This window comes from Staurois parvus, unplaced genomic scaffold, assembly GCF_062004578.1.
Source record: "Staurois parvus isolate SC_StPar_1 unplaced genomic scaffold, SC_StPar_1.0 ptg001181l, whole genome shotgun sequence".
In the NCBI taxonomy this organism is placed as follows: domain Eukaryota; kingdom Metazoa; phylum Chordata; class Amphibia; order Anura; family Ranidae; genus Staurois; species Staurois parvus.
This window is the reverse complement of record NW_028318977.1, coordinates 1,167,384-1,192,500: the sequence shown is the minus strand read 5'-3', so window position 1 is coordinate 1,192,500 and position 25,117 is coordinate 1,167,384. Positions and strand designations below refer to the sequence as shown.

The window sequence follows — 25,117 nt, the reverse complement described above, 5'->3', positions numbered from 1 at the left end:
GAGGGGATGTCAGGGGATGTCAGGTCACAAGCAAATGGTGTAAAAAAATAAATCAAAATCACAAATTTATCATTAGAAGATGTGGATTTAGCACTGAAATATTCTATATCCACACCCACCTCCAAACAGGGCACCCCAGTTCTGCAACCACCATCAACCAGGAACTACACTCACAAACCCACCTAGATTTCCAGAACTGATCTGAAAGCCCCAGCTTTTCAACCACTGCCAACGAAAAGGTGCCCCCACTGCTTTTACAACCAGGGCATTCCAGGTCTGCAGGCACCACCAACCAGCGTGCCTGACACTGCACTTACAAACCCACCAGGCTCTGCACCCGCCATCCTAGGGCAACCACTGCCAACTAGTATGTCCCGACTGGCTTTGCAACTACTGTCATCCATGGTGCCCCCTCCCCAGCTCTACAGCTATTGGCAACCAGGGTACCCCAGAACTGCACTCACCAACCAATGCGCCCCGAGTCTGCAAGTATTGCCACCCAGGGGAGCGCCAGCACTGCCATCATCGCTAGACACAATGCCCTGGCTCTACAACCACCACCAAAGTGCCCTGCCGGCTTTGCAAAAATTGCCTTCCATAGTGTCCCCCAGCACTACAACTGTCAGCCAGGGTGTCCCAACACAGCACTCACTGGTGCTCTCTCAGTGCACGCTGGTTCTGCAACTATCGCCAAACAGGGCACCCCAGCTATGTAACCAATGCCAACCAGGGTGTTCTCACTGGTTTTGCCATTACTGCCATCCCTGGTGCCCCCCAGCTCTGCAGCTATTGCACCCACCAACTAGTCCGCCCTGGATCTGCAACTACCGCCAACCAGGGCACCCCAGTTCTGCGACCACCGCCAACCAGGATGCCCTGGCTCTGCAATCACAGCACCAAAGCTCTGCACCCACCAACCCACATGGCCACGCAATCAACAACTAGGGCACTGTGTAGGTAAGAGGTGAACTAGGTAGATGTCTAACGTTCGACCATATAGAGAGGGTTCCAGAGTACAATCATATTTAAGGGTCAAATGCAAAGTGCCCATCTCTCATCTTTTTCCTCTCAGATAGACCAGTCATCTCATCCACTTATTGTTATTGACCCCCTCACATCCGCATCTCCACCCACATCTTGGTGGCTAAATAGTAAGTGTATAAATGTCCTCAATTTTCTCAGCTATGGACAACACAGAACATGGCAGTTAAGTTAAATTCCTCCACTCCTTTTAAAACCAACACCCAAGGACAGGCTCATCCCAGCAAAGGCTTTTTGGGCATTGAAACTGATTGAACCTTCCTTACAGACACACATTTAATGAGAAGTAGCAATGGCAGCCTACAGGTCTATTTCAGGAAAGGTTTCCTGTTGGAAATGGCAGCCTACAGGTCTATTTCAGGAAAGGTTTCCTGTTGGAAATGTTACCTGGGATCCCGAATAGTCAAACTCCCCGGCCTGGCCAATAGAGAGTCCCCCAGAGCCCAGGATCAGCACTTTACGAGGTCTGCAGGAAATCACCTCCGACTCCGTGGGAGAGTCCTTGTATGTGAGGAGATCATTCAGCCGCTGCTTCACTGAAGAGGAGAGCAGAAAACGGAATGCTGTAGTCAAAGTATCTGCTACCAATTGACCAACCACCCACTATGTTGGTGGTCCACTTTCTTCCACCATAATGGGCACTCACCTGTGACTTCTTCAACTTTCCCAGCCTTCAACTCCCTCACAGTGTCCAAGAAGACGTCAAACAAACACACCAAGTCCATGGGGCCAGCACGATGCTCAGGGTGGAACTGCACACTAGAAGAGCAAACCAGGAGACCGCATAACAAATGTTCTGCTCAAGAAGGTTACATGACTACTACACGGGAAATTGCAAGATCTTCCAAACACTCCATTAGCAACCATTATAGAAAGAAGTTCCACCCACCTGAAGAACGGTTTGGAGTCATGAACGATGCCCTCGTTGGACTCATCATTGGCATTGGTGAAGAGCGGTGACCAGCCTTCTGGTAAGGTTTTGGGGTCGACGGCATAGCCATGATTCTGAGAGGTGATGAAGCATCTCCGGGAGCCCTCATGGATACATGGCTGGTTGTGGCCTCGGTTCCCATACCTGTGTGGAAGAAAAGATCAGGTCTGAGAATAGTCCCGTCTCAATGCCACCTCCAGGAACTGAAAAAAAGCAACTATTACCAGTTACAGGTACCTCTACATTACCCAAAATAACCAAAAAGAACACACAAACCAGGTCCACCTATAACTAGATCTCCATCTGGGAAACATCACCTGCCCTGCTACTAGAGTGGCAACTGCACTCTACATTACCCAGAAGAACCATAAAGCAGACAAACCAAACCCTTCTAAAACCAGACCTCCATCTGAGGAACACTGATTGCCCTCTATCATGGTAACATCAGCACTCTACAATAGCTAGAACCAGCAAGCAGCAGACATACCAGGTATTCGTATAACCTGACTCATTTGAAGAACATTAGCTACCCTCCTGCCAAGGTGCCACCTGCACTCTACATAACCATAGAGCAGGCAAACCATATCCTTGTTTAAAACAGACCACCATCTGAAGAACATTCCCTATCTCCTGCCATAGTGGCATCTATACATTACCTAGAACAACCGTGGAGAAGACAAACCAGGGCCTTGAATTACCAGACCACCCTGTGAGCCTACTCTGCAGGAAAGGTGACACTTGCACTCTACATCATCCAGAATAACTTAAGAACAGACAAACCAGGCACTCATAAAATTAGACCTCCATCTGAAGAAAATCACCTTTCCCCTGCCATGGTGATGCCTGCACTCTACATTACCCAGAATAATCAAAGAGCAGACAAACTAGGTCCTTGTATAACCAAACCTCCATCTGAGGATAAATGCTTCCCCTCCTGCCATGGTGACCCCAGCCCTCTGCATAACCCAGAACAACCATAGGAGTAGACGAACCACGTCATCATAAACCCAGAAGCCCATCTGAAGCATCGATTGCCCTCCTGTCCCCATGCCACCTGCAGTCTACAATACCAAGAATAACCATACAGCAGATAAACCAGGTCCTTGTATCACCAAACCTCCATCTGAGGATAAATGCTTCCCCTCCTGCCATGGTGACCCCATCCCTCTACATAACCCAGAAAAACCATAGAAGTAGAAGAACCACGTCATCATATACCCAGAAGCCCATCTGAAGCATCGATTGCCCTCCTGTCCCCATGCCACCTGCAGTCTACAATACCAAGAATAACCATACAGCAGATAAACCAGGTGCTTGTATAACCAGAACCCCATCGCCTGGCTTGCTACTATGGTGACACTCACACTGTACATTACCCAATACAACTTTAAAGCAGGCAAACCAGGTCCTTGCATTACCAAACCACATCTGAAGAACATCATTTGGCCTCCTGCTATGGTGACACCCACACTTTACATTACCCATACTAGTGGTGCACCTAAATGAAAATTCTGGTGCTGAAACTGAAAATTCAACATGCACTTGGCCGAAAACCGAAACGCAGTTTTTAAAAAAAAAATACACTAAGAAAAAAACAATCTATACCCCAATTTTTGTGTAAAATATGAAGGAGGATGTTACAGCGAGTAAATAGATACCAAACATGTCACGCTTTAAAATTGCGCACGTTCGTGGAATGGCGTCAAAACTGCGATACTTAAAAATCTCCATGAGTGATGCTTTAAAAAAAGTCTACAGGTTAGCAGTGTAACATTACAGGTCTAGAGCTAGAATTTTTGCTCTTGCACCGACATTTGTGGCGGTACCTCACATGTGTGGCTTGAACACCATTTACATATGTGGGCGTGGCCTACGTATGCGTTCAACACTACATGCGAACACAGTGGGGCACTTTAAACTTTTTTTTTTTTTTATTCATGGGTTTTTTTTTTTGCACTGTCCCTTTAAAAATTTGAAACAATTCTTATCACAAGGAATGCATGTATCCCTTGTGATAGAAATAATTAGTGACAGGTCCTCTTTATGGAGAGATATGGTGTCAATAGGACCCCATATCTCTGCTCTGCAATGTAAAGCATTGGATCAAAAAAAAGCATTGATCTAGTGCTTTAAAAAAAAAAAAAATGTCCGGAACCGAAAGCAACATCACTTTGGTCATCCAAGGGCATAGAGATGAGTGGGGGCCATCTTTCATTCACTAATCTCTACTATGCCCAGCGCCGGGATCGTTTGATGGTTTCTCAGGTAAGGCTGAGAGCTACCAATCAGCGGCAGGTGGCGGCAGCTCCGAGGGGGTGGTTTTTTTTCGGTACCTGTATTGGTGCTTTTTTTTTACCCATATCGGCCAATAGGGGTGTTTTCGGCCTAAACTTTTCAGCCATCGAAATTTCAGTGCACCCCTACCCAATACAACTTATAGAGCAGACAAACCAGGCCCTGGTATCACCAGACATCTGAGGAACATTGTCTGTCCTGCTATGGTGATATCTGCACTTTACATTACCCAGAATAACCAAAGGAGCAGACAAACTAGGTCCTTGTATAACCAGAGCTACATCTGAGGAACAGTGCCTGCCCTCCTGTTATGGTACAACCAGCTCTACATAACCAGGAATATCCACAGAGCAGAAAAACCAGAGCATTGTATAACCTGATGTCCACCTGAGGCATTGCCTATCCTTCCACCATGGTGCCAACTGGACACAACATTACCAAGAATAACCATAGAGCAAACAAACCAGGTGCTTGTATTACTAGGCTTCCATCTGAGGAACATTACCTGCCCTTCTGTCATGGTGCCACCTACGTTCAAACTTGCCAGGTGCGGATTCATCTCCACCTTACAAATGTAGCTGGCACCACCACCATCACATACTGCCAATGTAGAGCCAATATCATGGCAAAGCATGTGCGTATCCTGTAAGCAACAGCAAGAGGCCTCCTCCACCACCACATCTACATGGGATCTTCAGCTTCCCCCAATGGGTCCCTTGACTTCAGTAAACATGACACCAAAGTAATAAACTTAGGTTAAGATCCTTGACCAATTCCTATTCACATTTGTATACCCATTGGGACACAAGTCAACAGGCCAGGAAGAAGTGAAGGTAAATCTTCCAATGGGGGTGAAGGTAAATCTTCCAATGGGGATAAAGGCAGCCAAAAAAAAAAAAAACAGACAATGGATCCAACCCTTCCATACATCCTGAAGGTCTTGCATCAATGGCTGAATTTTGACTGAGGTGGTCACAATGAGAGACTGAAAAGACCAACCATCAGGGAGCAATCAATGCGGCCTCCACCCCCCCCGCCCCCCCCACAGTTCCTGCTCACTTCATCTTGTAGGTCTTGGCCCCGATGACCAGGGACAAGATCTGGTGCCCAAGACAGATCCCAAAAACCGGCTTTGGTTGGTCTTCGTTCATGAAGCGTCGGATGTTCTGGACGGACTCCTGGCAGAAGAGCGGATCTCCAGGGCCATTACTGAGGAAGAGCCCATCGAAGTCTGATGAAAGAAAAATAGAGTGTGAAGGAAACAAAAAATGGCGCTCACATCCCACTGAAACGTACAGAAAAGTGGCGCCTCCAAATCATCCATGATCTGCCTGAGAAGCACAGAGGATGTCAATGAGAGAGGACCCAGGGAAGGCAAAATGTAAGCAGATTAAGTTTTAGCTTTTTATCTTTATTTGCTGTCAGTGTCCTAATGGGGAGGTCACTTCTCTTTACTTCCTGCGCTGGGGACACAACAGGAAGTGAAGGCAAAATAGCTAGCACTGGAACAGGTGTCCCCAATGGGAGATTTCCCCTCTATTATGGTATACTTCAGAATTTCCAATGAATATTAGAACCAGGGGCGGACTGACCATTTGGAAACTCGGGCACTGCCTGAGGGCCCGGGGTCAGAAGGGGGCACCATGAGAGGGCCCGGGGTCAGAAGGGGGCACCATGAGATGCCCCTGGTACCTTTTTCATAGGCTTTTTTGAGTTTGGGCAAGGACACAGGGGCCCCGTGATCCCCTATTGCCCGGGGGGCCCCATGAGTTGTCAGTCCGCCCCTGACCAGAACTTTTAGTAAAGGTAAATCTTCCCCACAGGGACACAATGATCAATCCCAGACCGGTTTTTAACCCTTCCCTGCTCCATCCAAAAGAAGTGTGCTGACTTTAGGTGCACCAAGTACTTTGTGTGTGTGGTTGTCTTGCTGGCTTCTCTCTGGGCTTGGTATGACATTTCCTCCTCACTCGAATTCTAGCTCCTGTCTGCAAGGAAATGTACAATATAGACAACAGGAAACAAGATAACACCTCTTATATTCTGGTTTTCTTGTAAGACACACTGAGTGGCGTGAAGGATCGTGATCAGGGAGGACATCAACTTAAAATCCATATCCTGTCATCACACTGGAGACCAGAAGGTTCATGATCAGGGAGGACATCATCAGTCTGATGAAAGGATATGGATTTTAAGTTGATGCCCACCCTGATCATGAACCTTCTGGTCTCCAGTGTGATGACAGGATATGGATTTTAAGTTGGAGAACAGAGTTCGTGATCAGGGAGGACATCAACTTAAAATCCATATCCTGTCATCACACTGGAGACCAGAAGGTTCATGGTCAGGGAGGACATCATCAGTGTGATGACAGGATATGGATTTTAAGTTGATGCCCACCCTGACCATGAACCTTCTGGTCTCCAGTGTGATGACAGGATATGGATTTTAAGCTGGAGAACAGAGAGTTTGTGATCAGGGAGGACATCAACTTAAAATACATATCCTGTCATCACACTGATGGAAACCACAAAGTTCGTGATCAGGAAGGACATCAACTTAAAAACCATATCCTGCCACTTTGATGAAGACCAGAAGGTTTGTGATCAGGGAGGACGTCAACTTCAAATCCATATCCTGTCATCACACTGATGGAAACCACAAAGTTCGTGATCAGGAAGGACATCAACTTAAAAACCATATCCTGCCACATTGATGAAGACCAGAAGGTTTGTGATCAGGGAGGACGTCAACTTCAAATCCATATCCTGTCATCACATTGATGGAGACCAGAAGGTTCGTGATCAGGGAGGACGTCAACTTCAAATCCATATCCTGTCACCACATTGATGGAGACCAGAAGGTTCGTGATCAGGGAGGACGTCAACTTCAAATCCATATCCTGTCATCACACTGATGGAGAACAGAAGGTTTGTGATCAGGGAGGACGTCAACCTAAAATCCATATCCTGTCATCACATTGGAGACCAGAAGGTTTGTGATCAGGGAGGACATCAACTTAAAATCCATATCCTGTCATCACACTGGAGACCAGAAGATTTGTGATCAGGGAGGATGTCAACTTACAATCCATATCCTGTCACATTGATGGAGACCTAAAGGTTTGTGATCAGGGAGGACGTCAACTTAAAATCCATATCCTGTCATCACACTGGAGACCAGAAGGTTCATGATCAGGGAGGACATCATCAGTGTGATGACAGGATATGGATTTTAAGTTGATGCCCACCCTGATCATGAACCTTCTGGTCTCCAGTGTGATGACAGGATATGGATTTTAAGTTGGAGAACAGAGAGTTCGTGATCAGGGAGGACATCAACTTAAAAACCATATCCTGCCACATTGATGAAGACCAGAAGGTTTGTGATCAGGGAGGACGTCAATGTAAAATCCATATCCTGTCATTACATTGATGGAGACCAGAAGGTTCTTGATCAGGGAGGATGTCAACTTCAAATCCATATCCTGTCATCATACTGGAGACCAGAAGATTTGTGATCAGGGAGGACGTCAACTTAAAATCCATATCCTGTCATCACATTGATGGAGACCAGAAGGTTCGTGATCAGGGAGGATGTCAACTTACAATCCATATCCTGTCATCACACTGGAGACCAGAAGATTTGTGATCAGGGAGGACATCAACTTACAATCCATATCTTGTCACATTGATGGAGACCTGAAGGTTTGTGATCAGGGAGGACGTCAACTTAAAATCCATATCCTGTCATCACACTGATGGAGACCAGATTAGGTGAAACAAACTGCCTGCGTATCGCTGTATCCCTATGTGCTGTGTATTGTCCATCTGCCGCGCACGTACGGCATTCTAGCCCCCTCATGTGCCGCGCATGTATGACATTGTATTCACACACCCCCATGTGCAGCGCACGTACGGCAATGTATTCACACATGTACGGCACTCAACCCCCCCCATGTGCCACGCACATATGGCATTTTACCCCCCCCCCTCATGTGCCACGCACGTATGGCATTTTACCCCCCCCCCCCTCATGTGCCACGCACGTACGGCATTGTATACACACACACGTAAGGCATTGTGTGCCCTCCATGTGCCACGCACGTACGGCATTGAATACACACACACGTAAGGCATTGTGTGCCCTCCCCATGTGCCACGCACGTACGGCATTGTATGCCCACCCCCCTCATGATGTGCCGCGCACGTACGGCATTCTAGCCCCCTCATGTGCCACGTACGTACGACATTGTATTCACACGTACACCCTCATGTGCCGCGCACGTACGGCATTCTACACCCCCCCCCCCCCCCGTGTGCCGCGCGCGTACGGCATTCTACACCCCCCCCCCCGTGTGCCGCGCGCGTACGGCATTCTACCCCCCCTCCCCGCTCGTGTGCCGCGCGCGAACGGCATTCTACCCCCCCTCCCCGCTCGTGTGCCGCGCGCGTACGGCATTCTACCCCCCCCCCCTCGTGTGCCGCGCGCGTACGGCTTTCTAACCCCCCTCGTGTGCCGCGCGCGTACGGCATTCTACCACCCCCCCCCTCGTGTGCCGCGCGCGTACGGCATTCTACCACCCCCCCCCCCCCCCTCGTGTGCCGCGCGCGTACGGCATTCTACCACCCCCCCCCCTCGTGTGCCGCGCGCGTACGGCATTCTACCCGCCCCCCCTCGTGTGCCGCGCGCGTACGGCATTCTACCCGCCCCCTCGTGTGCCGCGCGCGTACGGCATTCTACCCCCCCCTCGTGTGCCGCGCGCGTACGGCACTCTACACACACACCCCCCCCCCCGTGTGCCGCGCGCGCACGACATTCTACAACCCCCCCCTCCTGTGCCGCGCGCGCACGGCATTCTACACCCCCCTCACGTGCCGCGCGCGCACGGCATTCTACACCCCCCTCACGTGCCGCGCGCGCACGGCATTCTACACCCCCCTCACGTGCCGCGCGCGCACGGCATTCTACACCCCCCCCCCCCCTCACGTGCCGCGCGCGTACGGCATTCTACACCCCCCCCTCACGTGCCGCGCGCGTACGGCATTCTACACCCCCCCCCCCTCACGTGCCGCGCGCGTACGGCATTCTACACAGCCGCCCCCCCTCACCTGCCGCGCGCGTACGGCATTCTACACCCCCCCGTGTGCCGCGCGCGCACGGCATTCTACAACCCCCCGTGTGCCGCGCGCGTACGGCATTCTACACCCCCCCCCCCCCCCCCCCCCCGTGTGCCGCGCGCGTACGGCATTCTACACCCCCCCCCCCCCCCCCCGTGTGCCGCGCGCGTACGGCATTCTACACCCCCCCGTGTGCCGCGCGCGTACGGCATTCTACACCCCCCCGTGTGCCGCGCGCGTACGGCATTCTACACCCCCCCGTGTGCCGCGCGCGTACGGCATTCTACACCCCCCCCCGTGTGCCGCGCGCGTACGGCATTCTACACCCCCCCCCGTGTGCCGCGCGCGTACGGCATTCTACACCCCCCCCCGTGTGCCGCGCGCGTACGGCATTCTACACCCCCCCCCGTGTGCCGCGCGCGTACGGCATTCTACACCCCCCCCCGTGTGCCGCGCGCGTACGGCATTCTACACCCCCCCCGTGTGCCGCGCGCGTACGGCATTCTACACCCCCCCCGTGTGCCGCGCGCGTACGGCATTCTACACCCCCCCCCCGTGTGCCGCGCGCGTACGGCATTCTACACCCCCCCCCCGTGTGCCGCGCGCGTACGGCATTCTACACCCCCCCCGTGTGCCGCGCGCGTACGGCATTCTACACCCCCCCCCGTGTGCCGCGCGCGTACGGCATTCTACACCCCCCCCCCCCGTGTGCCGCGCGCGTACGGCATTCTACACCCCCCCCCCCCCCCCGTGTGCCGCGCGCGTACGGCATTCTACACCCCCCCCCCCCCGTGTGCCGCGCGCGTACGGCATTCTACACCCCCCCGTGTGCCGCGCGCGCACGGCATTCTACAACCCCCCGTGTGCCGCGCGCGCACGGCATTCTACAACCCCCCGTGTGCCGCGCGCGCACGGCATTCTACAACCCCCCGTGTGCCGCGCGCGCACGGCATTCTACAACCCCCCGTGTGCCGCGCGCGTACGGCATTCTACACCCCCCCCCCCCCCCCCCCGTGTGCCGCGCGCGTACGGCATTCTACACCCCCCCCCCCGTGTGCCGCGCGCGTACGGCATTCTACACCCCCCCGTGTGCCGCGCGCGTACGGCATTCTACACCCCCCCCGTGTGCCGCGCGCGTACGGCATTCTACACCCCCCCCCCGTGTGCCGCGCGCGTACGGCATTCTACACCCCCCCCCCGTGTGCCGCGCGCGTACGGCATTCTACACCCCCCCCCCGTGTGCCGCGCGCGTACGGCATTCTACACCCCCCCCCGTGTGCCGCGCGCGTACGGCATTCTACACCCCCCCCCCGTGTGCCGCGCGCGTACGGCATTCTACACCCCCCCCCGTGTGCCGCGCGCGTACGGCATTCTACACCCCCCCCCCGTGTGCCGCGCGCGTACGGCATTCTACACCCCCCCCCCGTGTGCCGCGCGCGTACGGCATTCTACACCCCCCCCGTGTGCCGCGCGCGTACGGCATTCTACACCCCCCCCGTGTGCCGCGCGCGTACGGCATTCTACACCCCCCCCGTGTGCCGCGCGCGTACGGCATTCTACACCCCCCCCGTGTGCCGCGCGCGTACGGCATTCTACACCCCCCCCCCCCCCCGTGTGCCGCGCGCGTACGGCATTCTACACCCCCCCCCCGTGTGCCGCGCGCGTACGGCATTCTACACCCCCCCCCGTGTGCCGCGCGCGTACGGCATTCTACACCCCCCCCCGTGTGCCGCGCGCGTACGGCATTCTACACCCCCCCCGTGTGCCGCGCGCGTACGGCATTCTACACCCCCCCCGTGTGCCGCGCGCGTACGGCATTCTACACCCCCCCCCCCCCCCGTGTGCCGCGCGCGTACGGCATTCTACACCCCCCCCGTGTGCCGCGCGCGTACGGCATTCTACACCCCCCCCCGTGTGCCGCGCGCGTACGGCATTCTACACCCCCCCCCGTGTGCCGCGCGCGTACGGCATTCTACACCCCCCCCCCTCACGTGCCGCGCGCGTACGGCATTCTACACCCCCCCCCTCACGTGCCGCGCGCGTACGGCATTCTACACCCCCCCCCTCACGTGCCGCGCGCGTACGGCATTCTACACCCCCCCCCTCACGTGCCGCGCGCGTACGGCATTCTACACCCCCCCCCTCACGTGCCGCGCGTACGGCATTCTACACCCCCCCCCCCCTCACGTGCCGCGCGTACGGCATTCTACACCCCCCCCCCCCCTCACGTGCCGCGCGTACGGCATTCTACACCCCACCCCCCCCTCACGTGCCGCGCGTACGGCATTCTACACCCCCCCCCCCCCCTCACGTGCCGCGCGCGTACGGCATTCTACACCCCCCCTCACGTGCCGCGCGCGTACGGCGTTCTACACCCCCCCTCACGTGCCGCGCGCGTACGGCGTTCTACACCCCCCCCTCACGTGCCGCGCGCGTACGGCGTTCTACACCCCCCCTCACGTGCCGCGCGCGTACGGCATTCTACACCCCCCCTCACGTGCCGCGCGCGTACGGCATTCTACACCCCCCCTCACGTGCCGCGCGCGTACGGCATTCTACACCCCCCCCCCCCCCACGTGCCGCGCGCGTACGGCATTCTACACACACACACCCCCCCCCCCTCACGTGCCGCATTCTACACCCCCCCCTCACGTGCCACGCGCGTACGGCATTCTACACCCCCCCCCCCCCTCACGTGCCGCGCGCGTACGGCATTCTACACCCCCCCCCTCACGTGCCGCGCGCGTACGGCATTCTACACCCCCCCCCCTCACGTGCCGCGCGCGTACGGCATTCTACACCCCCCCCCCTCACGTGCCGCGCGCGTACGGCATTCTACACCCCCCCCTCACGTGCCGCGCGCGTACGGCATTCTACACCCCCCCCCCTCACGTGCCGCGCGCGTACGGCATTCTACACCCCCCCCCTCACGTGCCGCGCGCGTACGGCATTCTACACCCCCCCCTCACGTGCCGCGCGCGTACAGCATTCTACACAGCCGCCCCCCCTCACCTGCCGCGCGCGTACGGCAATCTACCCCCCCCCTCGTGTGCCGCGCGGGTACGCCATTCTACACAGCCCCCCCTCGTGTGCCGCGCGGGTACGCCATTCTACACAGCTCGTGTGCCGCGCGCGTACGACATTCTACACCCCCCCCTCGTGTGCCGCGCGCGTACGGCATTCTACCACCCCCCCCTCGTGTGCCGCGCGCGTACGGCACTCTACCACCCACCCCCCCCCCGTGTGCCGCGCGCGTACGGCATTCTACACACCCACCCCCCTCCGTGTGCCGCGCGCGTACGGCATTCTACACACCCACCCCCCTCCGTGTGCCGCGCGCGTACGGCATTCTACACCCCCCCCCCCGTGTGCCGCGCGCGTACGGCATTCTACACCCCCCCCCCCCCCCGTGTGCCGCGCGCGTACGGCACTCTACACCCCCCCCCCCCCGTGTGCCGCGCGCGTACGGCACTCTACACCCCCCCCCCCCGTGTGCCGCGCGCGTACGGCACTCTACACCCCCCCCCCCCCCCCGTGTGCCGCGCGCGTACGGCACTCTACACCCCCCCCCCCCCCCCCCCCGTGTGCCGCGCGCGTATGACACTCTACACCCCCCCCCCCCGTGTGCCGCGCGCGTACGACATTGTATTCTCTACCACCCCCCCTCGTGTGCCGCGCACGTACGACATTGTATTCTCTCACACACCCCCTCGTGTGCCGCGCGCGTACGGCATTCTACACACCCCCCCCTCCGTGTGCCGGGCGCGTACGGCATTCTACACACCCCAGCCCACTCTAAACCCCGTGCCGCGCGCGTACGGCACTCTAAACCCCGTGCCGCGCGCGTACGGCACTCTAAACCCCGTGCCGCGCGCGTACGGCACTCTAAACCCCGTGCCGCGCGCGTACGGCACTCTAAACCCCGTGCCGCGCGCGTACGGCACTCTAAACCCCGTGCCGCGCGCGTACGGCACTCTAAACCCCGTGCCGCGCGCGTACGGCACTCTAAACCCCGTGCTGCCCCCCCATGTGCCACGCGCGTACGGCATTCTAAACCAACCCCCCCCGTGTGCCGCATACGTACGGCATGCTACCCCCCCCCCCCCGTGTGCCGCGCGCGTACGGCATGCTACACACACCCCCATGTACGGCGCATTGTACCCCCTGTGTGCCGCATTGTATTCCCCCCCATGTGCCGCGCACGTACAGCATTGTATCCCCCCCATGTGCCGCGCACGTACAGCATTGTATCCCCCCCATGTGCCGCGCACGTACAGCATTGTATCCCCCCCATGTGCCGCGCACGTACAGCATTGTATCCCCCCCATGTGCCGCGCACGTACAGCATTGTATCCCCCCCATGTGCCGCGCACGTACAGCATTGTACCCGGTCATTACTGCTTGTAATTGGCTCTCCAATCATACATTTGCTCTCAGCGCACACAGGTCCTACATCCGAGTTCTAGTCAGGACACAGTAATACAGAATGTGGGACTTTAAAGGGACCCCCACCTTTGCAATATGTTACCCGGGTATTTAAGGTATAACATGCAACAGGCTGCAAATAGAACACTGCCATCCCCCTACAGCAGAGGTCACTTTTGAAATCGACATGAACAGAAATGTTAAAAAAAAAAAAAAAAGTCGGTATTTTTATTGGTTTCAATATTTATTTTTCTACCCCCCCAGATTCTGCATGATGGGGTTCAGTTTCACAATCCAATCCAAAATGTTCCCCATGTGCCAACACACCACCGATAAGGTTTGTGACTGACCTAGAAACGCAGCGTGCCATCTCAGCAATCATCCGGTTGCGGTATAGACTGACTCACGTACTGTCACCACACGCCAAGATACGGGAGGGGAGACTTCCTGTCTGGTGCCGTGTAATCGAGCTGGCACAGAGCTTGCAGTGACCTTGGCACAGATCACCTTCCCCCCGCCTGTGCTGGAAAGAGATCAGAGACCTCACCATAGACCACCATACATCGGCTGGGGAACATCTAAGGGTGCGATCCCCATCAACCACACACAAGGCCGACAGATTGTATGACGGTGGGACTCCAGTGCACACGTGGAGCCAGTTTCCCTTACCTGCACTGCTGATCGAAGAGTCCCAGGGCAGTACGGTCACCTCGGCCCCTCTCTGGCACAAGCAGCGGATCTGGTTGTATTTCAGGCCGCAGTCCAGGGCGGCAATCTTCATGTCACCACCACGATTGAACAGTCGCGGTTCCTGGTTGGTCAGAGAGATCGGTTAGGTAAGCGTGTAACGCCACGACACATGGTGACCACAAGAGCTGCCACCAACCACACATAGAACATTGCATCAATCCTGTATCAAGTCTGGTGCTCATGCCACACAATGTGCTGCCAGGACCAAACACCGCACTGCCAGAGACCATAGGAGTGGGCTTTCCCAACAAAGGGACCCCCAGGGCCATACCAAGTCACCTACTCCCCTTATACCAGGGTGTTACTAGGACCAAACCCTTCCCTGCAAAGGCAGAGGCCATAGAACTGGGCTCTTCCACCCATTGCACCACCAAGGGCAGTACCAGGACAGCACCCATCTCCCTCATTCCCAAGAAGTCGTCCAAACACCTCCCTACAATGGCAGAGGCTACAAGACTGGGCTCTGCCTTTCAAGGTGCCTCCAGGTGCCACCCACAGCCCTCAACGCCCCGACAATATGGTTCCAGGCTCAATACACAATGGTAGGACAACTTGGCTGTCCCATCTAAAGTGACCATACACCATCCAAGGTGTTCCCTGTGTAATATCATGGCACCCTAAATGCCATAACCGTTCAATGCCAGGCCCACACAACTTACAGCAATGGCAGAGACCATAGCACTAGGTTCTCCTACCTCAGGGTGGTACTCATCTCACTCAGTCCTGCAACAGTGTGGCATGCCAAGCCCTAACACCTCTCTGCAATGGCAGGGGCCATAGAACTGGGCTGCCCCATCCAAGGTGCTCTCAGGGCACCACCCATCTCTATCAATGCCCTAACAGTGTGGTGCAAGGCTCAACACAATGGTAGGACAACTGGGCTGCCCCTTCTAAGGTGACAACAGACAATACAGGATGTCCCCAGTAAAATACCATGCCCCCCTAAATGCCACAACTGTGCAATGCCAGAACCACATACCCAACAGCAATGGTATAGATCGTGAGACTGGGCTCTCTCATCCAAGATGCCCCCAAGGCAATACCAGGACACCAAGCATCCCCATCATTGCCAAAACAATGTGCTGCAGGCTCAACACACCTCACTACAAAGGCAGAGGGCATAGGACTAGGCTTTCCCATCCAAGGTGCTGCCAGGGAAGTGGCAAGGTGCCATTCTTCGCCCTCAATGCCACAACAGTGTGGTGTCAGGCTCATACAATGGTAGGACGACTGAGCTGCTCCTTCTAAAAGGTGGCCATATACCATACAAGATGTCCACAATAAAATACCATGGTCCTCCTAAATGCCTCAACTGTGCAATGCCAGAACCACATACCCCACACCAATGGTAGAGACCATGGGACTGGGCACTCATATCCAAGGAGCCCTCAGGGAAGCACCAGGACCGCACCCATCCCCCTCAATGCCAAAAAACAATGTGCTGCCAGTGTCAGCACACCTCACTGCAATGGCAGAAAGCGTAGAACTATGCTTTCCCATCCAAGGCTCCCCAGGGCAGTACCAAGGTGTCACCAATTTCCCTCAATGCCACAGTGTTGTGACAGGCCCAAACAACTCCCTGCAATGGCAGACACTATAGGACTGGGCACTACCACCCAAGGTGCCCCCAGGGCAGTACCAGGATAACACATTCATCCCCCCACCCCTGCTGAAACAGTGTGGTGACAGGTTCAAAACACCTCTCTAAGGAAGAGGCCAAAGAACTGGGCTATCCCATCCAAGGTGCCACCCATCGCCTTCAATGCCACAACAGTGTGGTGTGTCCAGCCCTAACACCTCTCTGCAATGTCAAAGGCCATAGGACTGGGCTGCCCCATCCAAAGTGCTCTCAGGGCAGTACGAAGGTACCACCCATCTATCAATGCCCCAAAAGTGTGGTACCAGGCTCAACACAATGGTAGGACAACTGAGCTGTCCCATCTAAGGTGACCATAGATTATACAAGATGTCCCCAGTGTAATACCATGGCCCCATAATTGCCACAACTGTGCAGGGCCCAGGCCCACACAACTCACTGCAATGGCAGAAACTGCAGAATTGGAGGACTGGGCTTTGCCATCCCACCCCCCCCCCCCCCCAAGGAAGTACCAAAGCAACACCTGTCCCACCTACTGTAGTTGCTAGGTACACCCAAGAACGATAGGATGACTGCACTCTCCACTTAAGGTGAGCATAGACTGTACAAGGTTGCCCCACGTAGAGCCAGGGCACCCCCTAGAAAGCCACACAGTGAACTGCTAGGCCCAAAACACAGAATAACCAAGCTGATCACAGCCCAGGACACCACCCATCACCCTTGGGCTTGGAACGGCATGGACAAATACAAATCCTTATGCAAAACATCTATTTATGTACTTCATCTGTGGATTTGGACTTTTGCCTGGTGCTCAGCTTTATTTTGCATTAACAGATTTCAGCATCATTTCCCCTATACCGCCCCCCCCCCCCCATGACACCCTAGTACTCGCCATGTGACACACACCTTAATGGACACCTCCTGCACCAGGTTCCTCTTGCCAGGATCCTCATAAGGAACATGGCCCTCATTTGAGCCTTGTGGGATAAGTTTGCCCAGCATGGTTCCCTTCTCCCGGATCTTCTTGGTGAGGGACCGGGTGTCCACACCTGCAGAAAGAGGAAAAGGTCACAACGGAAAGCCAGCACACTGGCAATCGCACTAAAAGAGGACCTGCAGCTGTTCTAACCTCAGACAACCGCTGAGAAAATTGGAGCTCCCTATTAGTCTAAATATTCTGGAACTGAATAATGGAAACAGGGATCCAGTCTGTTAAAGCCGCTGTATAGTCCTTCCTGTTCTTTATTTCCTACTAGCAAATCAGGATGGTCTTCACACTTTGAAGCCAAGGACGGCAAGCAAGATCAGACTACAAAGCAACCACCCAAGATAAACTTGGATATTAAAGGCAACAGTTCTGTAGGTATGCAGGTTGCAGAACTTTTTATTGACGACGTTGCATAATAAAAACAAAGGTGGCACTTCCATACATAGGGAGATGCTCTGGTTTTCCTCGCAATTGCTAGTTGGGCTCCCTGCTGGGGAATTTCAATGCTCTAGTAAGGAATTGATGCCTCGTCCTTCAAACTAAATAAGTAGTTACCAGTTTGTCTTTTCATTTGGTCCTAGAGCACAGGTTTGTCAGATCGGAGGGACAATCCGAGTGGAAGGATTGGCAACTTCATCCTTACCTTGCAGGCCTGGGATCTCCTGTTCCTTCAGCCATTGGTCCAGCGATAGACTGCAGCTCCAGTGGCTGGGGTTGTTGGAGCACTCTCCTACGATAAGAGCCGAGGCGTGGATCTGAGCGGATTCAAACCACTGCAAGAAAAAGGAGAAGACGACAATAACTACATGTAGGTGTCTGGATGGGGGATGTAAGCAGCAGACAAACACATTGAAGGGGGGGGGGGTTGATGTACTACGAGAGGAGCCCTGAGAACATGAGGCGCCTGGAGCAGCTTTATCAACAGAACTATCATTCCTCAAAAAGACAGCCCCAGTTTCAGTTCATTCAGTCCCAACTGAACACTGCGCCAACACCTGAGCTGGGCAAAGTGGAAAAAAAAGCAGAGCACGGGTATAACTATGAGCATTCCACAGGTCAGGAGAATGAACTCTGTGACCTTACATTTTCAAAGACAAATACACCAAGGCAGTCTTATCCTGGGAACCCCAAGACCACCAAGACATCACCAGACAACCATTCCCCCACTAGAGGGATGAAAGCCGGGACATCCCCAGACAACCATGAAGGAAGAAAGCCGAGGCATCCCCAGACAACCATGAAGGAAGAAAGCCGAGACAACCCCAGACAACCATGAAGGAAGAAAGCCGAGGCATCCCCAGACAACCATGAAGGAAGAAAGCCGGGACATCCCCAGACAACCATGAAGGAAGAAAGCCGGGACATCCCCAGACAACCATGAAGGAAGAAAGCCGAGGCATCCCCAGACAACCATGAAGGAAGAAAGCCGAGGCATCCCCAGACAACCATGAAGGAAGAAAGCCGAGGCATCCCCAGACAACCATGAAGGAAGAAAGCCGGGACATCCCCAGACAACCATGAAGGAAGAAAGCCGAGGCATCCCCAGACAACCATGAAGGAAGAAAGCCGAGGCATCCCCAGACAACCATGAAGGAAGAAAGCCGAGGCATCCCCAGACAACCATGAAGGAAGAAAGCCGAGGCATCCCCAGACAACCATGAAGGAAGAAAGCCGAGGCATCCCCAGACAACCATGAAGGAAGAAAGCCGAGACATCCCCAGACAACCATGAAGGAAGAAAGCCGAGACATCCCCAGACAACCATGAAGGAAGAAAGCCGAGACATCCCCAGACAACCATGAAGGAAGAAAGCCGAGACATCCCCAGACAACCATGAAAGAAGAAAGCCGAGACATCCCCAGACAACCATTCCCCCTCTAGAAGAAAGAAACCCGAGACATCCCCAGACAACCATGAAGGAGGAAACCCGAGACATATCCAGACAACCATTCCCCCTCTAGAAGGAAGAAACCCGAGACATCCCCAGACAATTCCCCCTCTAGAAGAAAGAAACCCGAGACATCCCCAGAACACCATTCTCCCTCTGGAAGGAAAAAACCCGAGACATCCCCAGACAACCATTCCCCCTCTAGAAGGAAGAAACCCGAGACATCCCCAGAAAACCATTCCGCCTCTAGAAGGAAGAAACCCGAGACATCCCCAGACAACCATGAAGGAAGAAACCCGAGACATTTCCAGACAACCATTCCCCCTCTAGAAGGAAGAAACCCGAGACATCCCCAGACAACCATTCCCCCTCTAGAACACAGAAACCCGAGACATCCCCAGACAACCATTCCCCCTCTAGGAGGAGGAAACCTGAAATATCCCCAGACAACCATTCCCCCTCTAGAAGGAAGAAACCCGAGACATCCCCAGACAACCATTCCCCCTCTGGAAGGAGAAAAACCTGGGACATCCCCAGACAATTTTACACCCAAAGGATGAGACCCAGGATATCCCTAGACCACCATCCCCCTCTATGAGGAAGAGACCCAGAACACCCCTAGACCTCCATCCCCATGAAAAGACCCAGGACACCTCCAGACAACCACTCTACAATAGAAGGAAGAATCCCATGACACCTCAAGAAAACCATCACACTTTAAAAAAGAAGCGACCAGGGACATCTCAGATCACCGTCTTCCTCAAGAAATAAGAGACCCGAGATACCTCAGACAACAACCATTTTTTTTTTTTTTTTTTTTTTTTTTTTTAGGAGGAAGAGATCCTGTAGAAGAGATCCTGTAGAAGAGATCTCCCTATAGAAGGAAGATATCCAAGAGACCACGGGACAATCCTGCCCAATTAAGAAAAAAAAAAAAAAAAAAAAAAAACACAGGGACATCTCAGACCATCATCCTCCTCTACAAGGAAGAGACCTGAGACACCCCAGACCACATCCCCTCTGGGGGAAGCAGATCCTAGATGTCCCAAGACCACCAGTCCCCTTTAGAATAAAGAGAACCAAGACACCCCAAACCATCACCCCCCTCTAAGAGAAAGAGACCCTGGATGTCCCAAGACCACCATTCCCCTGCAGGCAGCAGACACCCAGGAGGAGAAGAGAGCAGTTTTAATATATTTTGCTCAGTTGGGATGATGCACCTTTAATCACCCAAGCAGGAGAAACTTAGAGCACAAGTTCTCCATCCGATAAGCAGGTGGCAGGCAGTTAGAGAATTCCCCAGAACTCCCACACTGCTGATGGCAGGACAATGAACACCATGACGTCACCGTGTGCAAGGACAGCGACACCAAGACGCGCGCTTATCCTGGGAAAGATGAGATTTCACCACACAATGTGCTCAAGGCCACATCAAGGAATTTCAAACACGAGACAAACTGCAGTGCAAAAAAAAAAAAAAACCAGATGGAACTTTCTAAATTGGTAATTTTTTTTTAAGTCAGTCTTCTGCCAAACAAATTTGGGTAAAGTGGGGAAGGTTTAAAGCTGGTCAGCTTCACATTCATTCTAGGTCTTCAAAAGAATAGTTCCCCACCGTGACAGGAGGGGCAATTGCTGTCCAGTGGGCACACAGCAAAAGCAGCCGAGGTCTAACTTTTCCCTGCTCTATCCAACACTTACAAAGGTTTTAGCTGGAGATGCACCACCTGGCCTGACCAGTCATGAGTACCAAATCCAGTGTTGGGGAGATCAGACAAAATGACACCCAGACAATGTTCAGACCTACCGTGGTTGAGGAACTGCAAGGCACAATGTACCCTGACTGCCCACCACTAAAGGATCCTCTGTGGCCTGCCAGGTACCCCCTCCAAGTCTCTCACCCTGCTAAGACCAAACTCATCAACTTCATCCACAGGAATCCCGTAGTTCCCGACCAGCGGGTATGTGAGGATCAGGATCTGAGACTTGTATGAAGGGTCAGTCAGAGCTTCGGGGTATCCCACCATGCCCGTCTGGAAGACTGCCAAGAAAAGACAACTGGTTAGACTGGAAAAATCACAAATCATATGTTAAACATAATGAGAACAGCATACATTTCCACCTCCCTGATCATCATCTCCTGCCAGGAACCAGAGGCTCAAGACAATCCCACGCCAGCATGACACCCATGAAAGAAAGACCAAGAACACTCCCAGGGGTCAAAAACCTGGGATACTCCCAAAACACCATCTCACTCCCAGGGACCAGAAACCCAGGTCACCCCCAAGCCAACATGCCACAGAGATCTAGGACACCCCTCAAAAACCCCTTCTCAGCAACAGACAGTTGTGGAGACTTGGGACTTCCCCCGACTACTACCCCTTTGAAAGAAAAGAAAAGAAAAAAATAGCCAGGACACCCCAACCACCCTAACCAAACTCCTCCACAAAGCAGACACCCTGATGTACACGGACCACCATCCCACCAGGTAAGAAGAAATCCAGGGCACCAGCCAGAACACCATTCACACAGGGTGCAGAGACCTGGGATACCTGCAGACCACCATCTCACCTAGGAAGTAGGAACCTAAGACACCACCATCTCATTGGAAAGCATAGAACTAGGACACCCGAGAACACCATCCCGCAAAGGAGCAGAGTACTGGGACACCCCAGACCACAATCCCATATAGGTGAGCAGAGACCTCCAACACCTTCAAGCAGTCATCCTACCTAGGGAGCCATAGCAATGGTTACCCCTGAAGAGCAGAGACCTGGGACAACCATAGAAACCATACCACCTGGGTAGCCTAAACCCAGGACACCCCAGACCACCATTCCACCTGGGGAGCCAAGACTTCAGACACTTTCAAAACACCATTCCAAAAAGGGTACAGAGACATAGGATACCCCAAGACCACCATCTCATCTGGGAAGCAGAGACCTGGGATAACCCCAGACCACCATGCTTTTCCAGAAATCAAAGACCCACCTAGACCACCATCACATCTGAGGAGCCACGACCTAGTACAGCCCACAACACCATCTCATCAAGGAGCAGAGACCTGGGACATCTCAAACTAATATCCCACATGTGGAAGCAGAGACCAATGACACCCACAAACCACCCTCCTACCTGGAGGGCAAAAGCCCATGTTACCCCAGACCCCCATCCCACCAGGGGAGCATAGACCTGGGACAGACTCATCCCACCTGGAAAGTCTAGACCTTGGACACCCTAGACCACCATCCCACCTGGGGGAACAGACACCCATAACAGCTACAACTCATCCTACGTGGGAAAGCCAAACCCTGATTGCCCCAGGTCTACTACCCGATCTGGGGAGCGCAGACCTGAAGAACCCCAAACCATCATCCCACCACAGAAGCCAAGACTCAGGATACCTCCAGACCATCACGCCACCTGGGAAGCCAAGACCAGGACACCTCCAGACCACCATGCCCCCTGGGAAGCCAAGACCAGGACACCTCCATACAACCATCCTACATGGGAAACCAAGACCCAGGAACACCTCCAGACCACCATCCAACATGGAAAACCAATACCTGTGCCACCTCCAAACCACTACACCACCAGGGAATCCAAGACCTGGGACACCTCTAGACCACCACACTACTTGTGGAGTCAAGACCTGAGACACCTGCAGACCACCATCCCACCTCAGGAGTCATGATCTGCAACATCCCCCAGACCACTATCCCAATCCTTCAGCAGACATAGAAACTACAAGACGGGAAGACCAAGTGGTCCATGTTTACCAGTTTTCTTATTGTTTATTTTGAACCTTTTTGTGTGACTCTAGCTCTGTGTGCCCCAGTCATGTTCATACTCTCTGACCGACTTTCCAAATTCCACCCGTCGCTCATCAATAACAGGTCAATGTGGCTTCATTCCTGGCCAGGGTGTGACTAGACCTGCCCGGGGCCACCATGGGATCCCACTGCCTCCACCCTCCATCTGTAACGTCATGTTCGGCAAGGCAACACAACAGGTTCCATTTAATGCCCCCCCGGCGTAGAGAAGAAGTCCTCAATGCCAGAAGATGAACCTGTTACCTATCAAGGGGGGCCTCCTCTGTGCCCCTCTGATTTGGTTTCAGTTACAGGAACCTCACTATCTGTCACCACCTATGCTATAGGCACAACCTACCGGAGGACAGTCGTCATCCCCATCCTCACTCTGCTATCTCCAGTCCTCATCCCAACACTTCTCCCCTACTGTGTAGTCATCCTTATCCTACATCTTCCTAGACCACAAACTCAATGTAATCATTGTCACCGGAGTAACGACACACTGCACTCCCTCCTCTCCATCCCTACCCAGACCCATCCTAATCCTCCTCTCCATCCCTACCCAGGCCCACCCTAATCCTCCTCTCCATCCCTACCCAGGCCCACCCTAATCCTCCTCTCCATCCCTACCCAGACCCATCCTAATCCTCCTCTCCATCCCTACCCAGACCCATCCTAATCCTCCTCTCCATCCCTACCCAGACCCATCCTAATCCTCCTCTCCATCCCTACCCAGACCCATCCTAATCCTCCTCTCCATCCCTACCCAGACCCATCCTAATCCTCCTCTCCATCCCTACCCAGACCCATCCTAATCCTCCTCTCCATCCCTACCCGGACCCATCCTAATCCTCCTCTCCATCCCTACCCGGACCCATCCTAATCCTGCTCTCCATCTCTACCCGGACCCATCCTAATCCTCCTCTCCATCCCTACCCGGACCCATCCTAATCCTCCTCTCCATCCCTACCCGGACCCATCCTAATCCTCCTCTCCATCCCTACCCGGACCCATCCTAATCCTCCTCTCCATCCCTACCCGGACCCATCCTAATCCTCCTCTCCATCCCTACCCGGACCCATCCTAATCCTCCTCTCCATCCCTACCCGGACCCATCCTAATCCTCCTCTCCATCCCTACCCGGACCCATCCTAATCCTCCTCTCCATCCCTACCCGGACCCATCCTAATCCTCCTCTCCATCCCTACCCGGACCCATCCTAATCCTCCTCTCCATCCCTACCCGGACCCATCCTAATCCTCCTCTCCATCCCTACCCGGACCCATCCTAATCCTCCTCTCCATCCCTACCCAGACCCATCCTAATCCTCCTCTCCATCCCTACCCAGACCCATCCTAATCCTCCTCTCCATCCCTAATCTAACTCAGCCTAATAGTCCTATTTTCATCTAAAGTCCATCCTCATCTCCATCTCCCAATTTCACTCAGCATGAGCTGGATATTCGCTGTTCTCTTCATCCTCACTCACAGTCAACCCCCCCACAGTCACCCCTCTCATTCCTCAACCACAGTCAACCCCCCCAACATCACCCTCCCCATCCTCACCCACAGTAACCCCAATATTCAACCAGTCACCCCTCACCCACATCTCCATCCTCACCCACAGTCACCCCTTCCATCCCCCCCATTCCTCACCCACAGTCAAAAGTCAACCCCCCCTTCCTCACCCAGTCACCCCAATCTTCACCCACAGTCCCCCCCAATATCTCCATCCTCACCCAGAGTCATCCCCAATCCTCACCCACATCTCCATCCTCACCCACAAAAGTCAACCCCCCATCAGCCCTCCATAGTCACCCCAGTCTTCACCCGCATCACCATCCCTCCTCCCCCTCACTGACCCACTTCCCCGGACACGGGCCGGCTCCGCCCTATCAGGGTCCCGGTGAACCGGCTCCCGTCTTCCAGGATGAGTTCCGCCATCTCCGCCGCCGCAGCCATGTGTGTCACAGCCGGCCACGTGCCCGCTCCGAGGGGCGGGGGGGATGACGGCTGGGCGGGGACTCCGGGAGGCGGGGACACGGGTGCCGAGGAATGAGAGGGTGGGCGGGGACTCAGGAGGAGGAGAGGCTGGAGAGGAGGGATCCGCAATGCCGGCAACACCACGCCGGCTCCGCCCACTTCCTATGTGTGAAGCGGGCCTGCCGAGTAGAGAGCGGTGGAAACTCCTCGCCCTCCGTCATGAACACGTCTTTATTGTTTTATAATCATTCCTGTTCATCTCAGGTCCCTCCTGGGTGCCACTGATCTC

The 25,117-nt window shown here is 54.5% G+C and overlaps 1 protein-coding gene across 2 annotated transcripts in view; it reads right to left on the bottom strand.

Annotated features, from left to right (window-relative positions):
- Positions 1-24,848, bottom strand: part of CAD (carbamoyl-phosphate synthetase 2, aspartate transcarbamylase, and dihydroorotase) — a 76,454-nt gene extending 51,606 nt beyond the window's left edge. For both annotated transcript variants that reach the window (XM_089659684.1, XM_089659685.1), the window contains exons 1-9: positions 24,708-24,848; positions 20,936-21,075; positions 17,791-17,920; positions 17,066-17,208; positions 14,482-14,623; positions 5,327-5,498; positions 1,931-2,116; positions 1,688-1,800; positions 1,429-1,577 (exon numbers count right to left, since the gene is read on the bottom strand). In XM_089659684.1, coding sequence (XP_089515810.1) covers positions 1,429-1,577; positions 1,688-1,800; positions 1,931-2,116; positions 5,327-5,498; positions 14,482-14,623; positions 17,066-17,208; positions 17,791-17,920; positions 20,936-21,075; positions 24,708-24,807 — 1,275 coding nt within the window. In that variant the 5' untranslated portion in view covers positions 24,808-24,848. The remainder of the gene's footprint in view (positions 1-1,428; positions 1,578-1,687; positions 1,801-1,930; positions 2,117-5,326; positions 5,499-14,481; positions 14,624-17,065; positions 17,209-17,790; positions 17,921-20,935; positions 21,076-24,707) is intronic.
- Positions 24,849-25,117: the final 269 nt, after the last annotated feature.